This window comes from Apaloderma vittatum, unplaced genomic scaffold, assembly GCF_000703405.1.
Source record: "Apaloderma vittatum isolate BGI_N311 unplaced genomic scaffold, ASM70340v1 scaffold23827, whole genome shotgun sequence".
Taxonomy (NCBI): domain Eukaryota; kingdom Metazoa; phylum Chordata; class Aves; order Trogoniformes; family Trogonidae; genus Apaloderma; species Apaloderma vittatum.
The window spans coordinates 5,409-14,757 of NW_009728186.1; the positions used below are offsets into that span (position 1 = coordinate 5,409).

Here is a 9,349-nt window from a genome sequence, read left to right on the forward strand (position 1 = left end):
TTTGTCAGGGCCAGCGGGACTCCGCGCGCGGCTCTCGTGTCATTTCTTGTCACCCCTGACAGGGAAGGGGGCCCGGAGAATCCTGAACCCCGCGTGACAGCGGGTGTGTTCTGGTGATACGTCTCTCGACTCACCGAGCGGCGATACGGACGCAGCGAACAGCCAGCACGTCATTAGGTAACCTCCAAAGCAAACATTAGCTCCAGCTAAAAATGATACCGACCCTGAGCTCATCATCTACATTACAGGTTACAGGCTCATTTTGGCAGCCGGACCTTTCCCTCCACACCTAAACCCTCAGGCTGCTTTTACATAATGATAATGAATGAGACCAGCAACAGATCTGCTGGCACATAATGTCTGTCACAGTCCTCCCACCCCCCTGTAAATTAAAAAGAATCCAGAGTTTCATAGGAAAGAAAAAATAATTAAAAAAAAAATCATCAGACAACTTTCCGGAAAGAAACCTCACTGCTCTCTGAAAGCCTAATTGTCTCCACTGCTGCAGAAACATTTTTTTGCATCGAGTATTCTCTTCTTGCAGAGAGAAGACATTTTGAAGAAGGTACGTGTGCACACACAGGACTACGTGCAAGCTTTGTACAGCATCCTCTATGAAGACAGTATTCGGAACCCATCAATGCAAAAAATTGTCCCAAATGCCTGACACCTAATCAGGAAAAGCTAACGGAACACTTGTATGCAACTGTACTAGAAAATATTCCCTTCCAATTGTCATGCAAGGGAGCAGTTTCCATTTATTTATCTTTGTTTCAGTCATGATCTTTCCTCTAAGATGCTGCCGGCTGGATGGGTGACCTCCCAATGCCTGCAGAATAAAGCCCTGACTCTGCACAGGGCTCTTCTCACCATCTCATCCAAAGGAAAAAGAAGCAGCAAGGCTCACTTGCTCCAAAGACAAAAACCACAACAGGTTTCCACCATGAGACACTTCTGGCACCTTATTCACATGAACGAACAAGAACGTATTGTACGTCACGCCCAGACAGCCTCTGCAGCCCTGCAGGGGCAGATTCAGCTGAACTGGCCCCTGGCTGACAGAGACCTGACTTCCAGCCAAGAGAAAATACAAATTGTCCATCCAAATTCAAGGCGCAAGTGTTTAACAGTTTACATATAAGAACTGGGAGACAGAGGGTAAGTCTGAAGTAGATACTGCCTCAGCAGGACGAAGCAAACACGTTAGTGTTCACCGTTTGCTTCACAAACTCCTTAAGATCTCAACTGGGCTGAGCTCGGTCACCTCACGTTAGCACTGGCTGTCACTTCGCTACTTCAGCCATTCTTCTGGGACACAGTTACAGCTGGATCCATTCAAGAAGCTCTGACCAGAACTGGAGGGACTGGAAAACGGAGATCAAAGAACTAGCAAGGTGTGAGTGGGGATTCCTGGTCCTCCATTGCACAAGGACAGGAAAACTTACTGGTGGGTCTGGGCTTCGCCGTCTTACGGGAAAAGCTGGGTAGGATGCAAGAGGTTCCTCCCTCACCTCACCTTTAGGCAGGAAGAGGTTCAGTGCCTCCATAACAATACATGCCCTTCCAACAGAGCAGAGAGGAGAGAAAAGGACATATGGAACTATTCAGCCCACTGAAATTCTTGGGATGGGATAAAGTTTACGCTTGCTGACAGATGTCAAGTGCTTAGGCTGGGCTAAATCCTTAATTTTTAAGTGCCTAAAATTTAGTGAGATTAATCTAGTCCTATAAAAACACACATTGACTCCACCGGTAGAGAGTGCCGTTAAACCTGGAAAGAAGAGAGCAGAAGAGGAGGGTGAAACAGTCTGGCCCTGCCATCTGGGAAACTCTGCAGGGCCCCGGTCCCCAGCAAATGACAGCTGGAACGAGGCAACTTACTCCACTTCAGCAAGCACTAAACTGACTCAATTTCTTTTTAAAGGATGGATCTTCAAATGCCTCTTTTCCTTCCATTGATGCAGGTGTGTGTGATGTGTGTAAGAGATCTAACTGAGGGTGCTGCATCCCAGAGTTGATAGGATCAATGCTTCATTTTCTGCAGAGCCCCCTTTATTCAGGGGAATAATTCAACGAGAGACTATTTTCCTTTTATCTCCCATTGTCAGGCAGGCGCTCCTTGAAACGCAGCTTGCGATGAAGCACAACCACCCCAGGTGCTGGAGAGTGCCTGAGAACAAAGCTGCACAATGGGAAGGGCACTCGCGCCCGCACAATCCCAACTCCCACGTAAACAAAGCCCTCGGTGCGAGGGACAAGAGCCGAGTCGGCTGCGCCGTGTCTGCTGCACACAAGGAGCTGGAGGCTGCGATATTAATAGGCTTGGGGCAGCAAGGGAGAAAAAAACGCCTCTTGTGGGTGGAAAAAAAAGAAGAAAAAAGAGAGCCACTTTAGCAGTGAAAGCAGTAAGTTTTCTTACAGCCCAAGTTATTCCTCCCTGCCCCCACAGCTGAGATTTCCAGGAGGTCTGACCCTTTGAAAATCACCATCCACACGCTCTTTCTCAGGCTTCAGTGCTCCCCCAGTGTTAACACAACAGCTTAAAGTTCAGGGTGATTCTGGCCGAGGTATTTTGAAACACGGTCTTCCAGCCACTGGAAACAGCCCCAACCCTCACAGTGCCCGTTTGGTGGATCTGCCTTTGAGTCATCGCACACAACTCATGTTAAAAGCTGCTTCTCTTTCTTTCCCTTCACCTGCTTCATGCTCAAGTCCTTAAATCTGGAGTTCTGCCTAGGTCCCCCACCAATCTCCAACCAGGACGCCTGGAATAGTGCCTCTGGCTGTCAATATGATGTTCTTGTCGAGAAAAACAGGTGCATGAAAGGACTGCTTTCTGACCAGAGAGAAAAGCAAAAAGAAAAAGCCTGCAAAGGCATGGAAGTATCAGAGCTGCTGCCCTGCGTCAGTTCTCCTCCTTGACAGGGAGGAGTCCAAGAAGGGAGAAAGCAGAAGGGACCAAACACAGTGCCAGGTATGGTGGTGGCAGCTCCCAGAGTCTCCGGCAGAACCCACAGAAACACCAGCTCAGTTCACAGAGCTCTGGAGACCGAAATGCAAAGACTTACTTTGTTGAGGGCTCCACAGCCAGTCAGGATTATATGTGAGTTCTCAACCTGGATGGTCCTCTGCCCCAGCCGAACAAGGTAAGCCCCAATTCCAATTGCCCGACACGTAACCTTAAAAAAAAAAAAAAGAAAAAAGTGAAACCAAAAGAAATCACATTGATTTCTGTCTTACCACACAGCCAAAACCCATCGATTTAAACATCTAGATAAAACTAGGCACGGTTGTATTACAAGGCTATAAAATCTACTTCCATTGCAAAACTCCAGGATCTTTTTTTGCAAATACGGGATTTGAACACGTGTGCATTTTAATTAAAAGAAGAGAAGCAGTAACTTACAGGCTGAGCAAACATGAGGCCAAACGACTGTTTTCTAAAAGCATTTTAAATTTAGTCTGAAAGAAACCCCGCCCTGTAACGGTGCCAGCAGCGTTGCTCAGAGCCTGCAGAAGCCAATTTACATCAACCACAAGTCTGATCCCAGATGTATCTTCTGGGTATCACTGCAGGATTCTTAGCTGGAACAGACAACACAGCTTGAAGAACAGAAAGCAGCGGGGGATTACCAAGTTGATGGTGATAACACTCTCATAGGCCAAAGATGATTCTCCAGCAATCATGCCAGATCCTCTGAGGTTCTCTGTTCCAAGTCCTTCTTCCTTTCCAATAATATCTGTTATCTTATACCTGAGGGAGACACACACAGCCTTTGAGTCACAAGGTCCAGTGATTTGCTGAATCAGTTTGCTACAAGGAAAATGAGAAGTGACTAAATATCATTAAGGCTCCAAAGAGTAACGTGCATAAAACCCAGCCAGGACCTGAGTGTGGGCTCACTCTGCAGCAACACCGAGCACCATGAACAGCCCCGCAGCCGAAGCAGCATTGCCGAGAGGAAAAGCCAAGGGGAGGAAGGCTGGTGAAAAGCGCTCTTGTGTCATTCTCACAGGACATGAGGAGCAGGGGAAAAGGGCGAGAAAGAACGACAGTGGCAGTCAAAAGGAAAAAGAAATAGAACAAGAGATTATAAGGAGGCTTTTAACGTTTCCTTTCTTTTTTCTGTCAGGCTTTCCTCCCCCAGCACGCTCCCTTCTCGCTCAGTGGTCTCAGACTGGTTTATGCCTCGAGCGTGTGCTCATGTGCTTCACCGAAGACACCACAGCTTCCCCACCAAACATGCAGACACACCCCCCATCCCATACCCAGGGCCATCCTTTTGCTCTTTCATTGCTCGCCAGACACCTGGAGACACCCGGAGCGGCCGTGTGCGGAAATCCAGAGGCTGTGAGGCAGCTCAGTCCAACCCCTCAAACACATGGAGGGCTTAGCCTTCACTCAGCAAGTGAGAATCTTAGCAGAAAAATAATTTTCAAAACTGAGACTGCAAGTGTTTAGGCAAGAATCACCGTCCTGGTCACTCGGTGGTTCCCACTGCAGGACCCCCAGTCACGATTTGGGCCCTGAAGCGGCAGGAGTCAGCAGGGCACTACCTCCAAGAAGGCAGGTCGTGACACAGCTTTTAACCCTCTGACCACACACAGCCACGGCCTGCTGCATCCCCGGCTCCTAAAGAACGTCCCAGCTGAAAAGGACGTGACATGCCTCACCTTGTGCCCCCAAGGATGAAGAGGAAGCTTTTCATTCTGACCAGTCTGCGCTTACCTGGACTCTCCATTGTCCTCCACATGTTCACAGTGAACTGAGTTCAGGGCACTGACTTTCTTATAGTCTTGAGGAGTCAGGTACAAGTATTTGTATCCCTGCAAGGAAAAACACTTCATTCATCTCATTCCCACCTGTAGTCCCTTCTCGATCACCAATAATCCCATCCAAAAAGGAAGTTTCGAGGCAGGACAGTTTAATATAGCATAAAAACATCTTCTTCTCTTAATATCAGAGCTCCAGCTGAGGGAAGTGAAAGCTAGGGATGTTTTCAACATTTAGCACTAACACATTCTGGATGCCAATCCTGCTACTCGAGAGATCCAATACCAAGGAGAACTCTGGCTGTGACAGCCTGGCAATTATTTCCCCTCACCTCCATTAAAAGAAGAAGTGTAAAAATAAGATTTTTTTTGTAAGCTATCACTGAGCTTCACCTCTGATTCCTGTGCCTCCTCACCTTGTACGGGTCATCAGGATCTTCCCAAGCTACATGGAACATGTGCCGAATCTCCTCAGCCAAACCGATCCTGGCTCCGCTGTTGGCAGCCACGTAGATCCGGGGAATGCCGTGGGTGCGAGCGAGCTCCGAAGCCCTCAGGAACAGCACGTCCTCTTGAGGCCCGAAGGAACCTATCCGGTAGGTAATGTCATTGCCAATGACAATGATATCGCGGCCTTCTGGGTACTCGGGCGTCTTCAGAGTCATCTTCCAGGCCACCATCCCGATCTGCAATCAGAGAGCAACAAAAACTAAATGTATGTCTTCAAGATGTGAAAGAGGGGAATCAGGCAGGGGCCCTTTTTCTTGTGTGAGATGTACTTGGTGTATTTTCTTGGCACTTGGTGTATTTTCTTGGCACTTGGTGTACTTTCTTTGGGAACTCCGGTAACAGCAGCTCTGACACGTGCTGCCAGGGCAGAGCACAGCTGGCAGGACCTGATCCTTGCCACACTCGCTAGAGCACATCCTCCACCACTCTCTTCCCAGCTAAGACACTAATATTGGCCCTTCCTCCTCGCCATTCAAGGATTTGCCACAGGTCCAAACCACATCCTGCGAATGCCTCTCTCGCAGGGTGCTGCCTTTCTTCCGTGCGCCAGAGCTCACAGGGTGAGGACGGACGTGCGGCTCTACAGGATTCCTCACCTTCTGCTTAGGCTGCCCAGATACCACCCCAGAACCTCGTCACCCCCGTTCTCTTCCACCGTCCCCTCATTTTAATAATCCTTTCATTTCACAGCTACTTCCATTTTGTTTTTTTTCTGCCCTTCCTTTCATATCCTTGGCTGTTTCCTTCCCAAACACTGCAGCACTTTCTTTCCAAACCTGCCTGTGTAAGTAATGCTTTTTTCGCTGCATATTTTTCTTTTTAAAAATCACCAGATGATGTTTTCGGGCCCATGTTATGGAGATCAGTAACATCCGTACCCCGCATCTCCCATCTCTCAGCGGTCGCGTATCACGGTGCCGGGGAGTTGGCCATCCTGGAATGCCATTAACAGATGGAAATAGCAGTGTCCCTTGAAAGCCACATGCATCACCCAGTCTCGCTTGCCCAGGGATCATAAGCTCTGAGTACACATTCCTCAAGCCGATTGCACATCCTCTGCAATCAGGAGGGCTGAAACTCTCATTGCGGAGACTCTGAATTCTGAACATGATGAACTAAAGCGGGAGGGGGCGAGGGGAGAAGCAGCAGATAGATATGTGCCATTTAATCCAAATCAAAATGGCACGGTACACAGCTGAGATCCAATCAGCATCTGCAATAAGATATGCCATAACAGGCTCATTAAAAAAAATAAAAAGGCGGAGGAATCAATCAAAGGGTCATTGGAAGTAAAGCAGGCAGCAAGCCCAAAACACTACAACTGACTACTGGCACATCCTTCCCTCACACGTCCCCTTTTGAGAGATTGCACGTGAACACAATGATGGTGCTTCAGTTCACCTTCTCCTTGGTCACAGTCTCATCCACTGCTATTTTGACTCAGGGATTTATCTGTTTGCCTTGGAATATTTGCAGATTTACGGTGACATCGCAGCACCCAACCGCAACGTTTGGAAGAGAGAGATGCTGCAGCAGTTTCAAAAGACAGGAGCATAAATTCCTAAAAGGCGGCGGGACGCTTTGCTAAAATACCAAATTAAAGGGAGAAGTTGCACCGCTGTAAAACAAGTGGCTGCCGCTCTTGGTCAGGCACAAAGACCAAAAGTGTGTGCAAAGAGACCTGGGGTCACACAGACCCCCCGGCTCCAGAGGCCAGAGGAGCAACCTTGTCCACCCCAGACCAGCCTACACAGCCAGAGGGGTTCCTTGGACTTCTGCTCTTCTGCTGGACTTTAATAGCAGGAAAAGGAAGAATAAAGTGAAAAAAGGAGAAGAAAAGTGAGCTCTGTCTTTCTGACCCGATTGTTGCAGGAGAAGAGCTGCCAGGGGCGTTCCTTACAGCTACACTCATCCCACCAGCCACGACCACACCAGGAAGCTTCAAGCACCGTCACATGAAGCCACAGGAGACACAGGAGACAGGCTCAGGCTTTTTATTTGTTAAATACTTGTCACCACAGTCAACTGCAAGGTAGAAACACATGAAGGTGCACCAGAAATCCACACAATAACCACGACACACTGAAAATAAAGTCCTAGCATGCTCAGCTCACGTGTGAGGCAGATGAATGAGCTCGGGGATCAGTGCTGGGACTGGTGCCACAGCCTGTCTTGCCTACCAAGATTCAGAGATTTTCCTCACTTTAACCAGCCTGATGATTTTTGACAGTACAGAAAACATTATCTATTTAGAAAACTCACACTCTAACAGAAGTCTTGGACTAGTTCCTAACCCAAGACATGTATCCGCTACATAAATAAAATCCCTTTTGTTGGTGCTCACTAACAGGATAGGAAAAATATCTAGCCAGGAGACAGTAAACACAAACTCTTGAAAACAGTTTATAGTATAAACACGGAGCAATTGTATGCAGTTTAAGAAAAGAAAAATTAAAGCGTGCCACTTTATTAACTTGCATGTCTTTTTGCCTCCCTAATAATGTTTTGTGCCATTTATCCGGTAATAAAAATCACAGGGCACGACTAAGGATTTTTTTTCTGCTACGAACAATGTAGATTCTGGTTAAATTTATGGGCAGTGGAGGATAGCTTTCTATTTCAGGCCAAAAAAAAAAAAGAAGAAGATGATGAGATTTTTAAGTTAACGGCAGCATGCCAAAAAACCAGAGAGTTCACAGGTTAATTAGACAGGCTGAGCTAATCACCTAAGAGCACTGTCAGAACAATAATGGGTGATGGGAAGCAGCAGTGGCTTCGAAATGGGCTCTTTTTAAGAGCCAGCGCAGTCTGGAAGTGCTGCTCCTGCCACAGCTCTATTCCCAGCACACCCGGGAATGAAGAAGAGAAGGAGGAAGAAAAATAAAAGCAGGAACCATCTTATTTAACTGTTTTTATGTTGGCAAAATGATTTGTGCCACGGTATTTCCATAAGAAGTGGGACCATTATTCTCCTGTAGGAACACATTTGGTTTGAAAAGTATCACTGGACAGGACGTGAAAATCAAACCAGATGAATTATTCACAACCTCCGATCAGAAGTGATCATTATTTCTGATGTTCCAAACTGTGATTAGGATTCAGCACTCAGATGTCATTTGCTCCCTGAACAGCACCAGCAATGCACAATTGCACGACACACATATATTACACACAAGTTTTATATATATATAATTTTATATCTTCTCCCACTAGATCTTCGGCTTAACGGAACCATTAACAGAGAGTAAAACCACGATATTAACCAAACGCTCGTTTTCACGGCGCTCATAAACGCCGTTAGCTTGACACCCAGTGTCAACACTAATCATGGCCTAAAATTAACACCAAAATTGACTTCAACATTAATTGCGCTATCGATGTGAGCGGTAACACACACGCTGAAGCAGTTCCAAATTGACTGCTGCTGGCAGCCGGAGCTGGTGACAACAAGCACCAAGGGGAATGAGGGAACAAACCGATCCCTGTCTCCCTCCCAAAAGCACGAGCGAGCCCGAAGGAAGGGAAGCCAATGCAAGCGGCGGCTGGGGCTGGGGCACAGGGAGCTTTTAGGTTTCTTTCCAGCAGGATCTGGAGAGGCGTAGCTGACAGAAAATCAAGGAACACGTGCTTTGTTCTCCCTTCACAACCTCTGTCTATTCTGGAGGTAAAGCAGTGTCCTCCAGCCCCAGGCAGCTGAATCCCTCTGCTGCGTGGCTGTGGACAAGATGTGTTTTAGAGGGGTAATGACGACACCCCCAGGAATTTTACTTGATGCAGAGAAAACAATTTTAGTATTTCATCATTCCAACGTGACGCCTCGAACTTCACATCTAAAAGAGAGACCCTCTGCACTTACACCATGACCAAAAGCCGTAAAAGGTTTATGCTCAGCATGAATCAACTCCTAGAAAAAGGGGCAGAACACACGTGGATTACTAGAGGTGCTCCGACTCGATGCCTTGCCAGAACCCAGGATTCCTTCTTTTCCTTCTTGGCTCCAACAAAGGTGTCGCTCGGCGATCCCAGCAGCGGTCGCGGGCGGCACAGCCGGGCGCCCGTTGGCCCG

At 47.6% G+C, this 9,349-nt stretch overlaps 1 protein-coding gene across 1 annotated transcript in view; it reads right to left on the reverse strand.

Moving 5' to 3' along the window:
* Positions 1-1,765: 1,765 nt before the first annotated feature.
* The window catches only part of ACACA (acetyl-CoA carboxylase alpha), a 74,765-nt gene continuing 67,181 nt past the window's right edge, over positions 1,766-9,349 (reverse strand). The window contains exons 41-45 of the mRNA XM_009874003.1: positions 5,190-5,459; positions 4,730-4,827; positions 3,634-3,754; positions 3,069-3,179; positions 1,766-1,771 (exon numbers count right to left, since the gene is read on the reverse strand). Coding sequence (XP_009872305.1) covers positions 1,766-1,771; positions 3,069-3,179; positions 3,634-3,754; positions 4,730-4,827; positions 5,190-5,459 — 606 coding nt within the window. The remainder of the gene's footprint in view (positions 1,772-3,068; positions 3,180-3,633; positions 3,755-4,729; positions 4,828-5,189; positions 5,460-9,349) is intronic.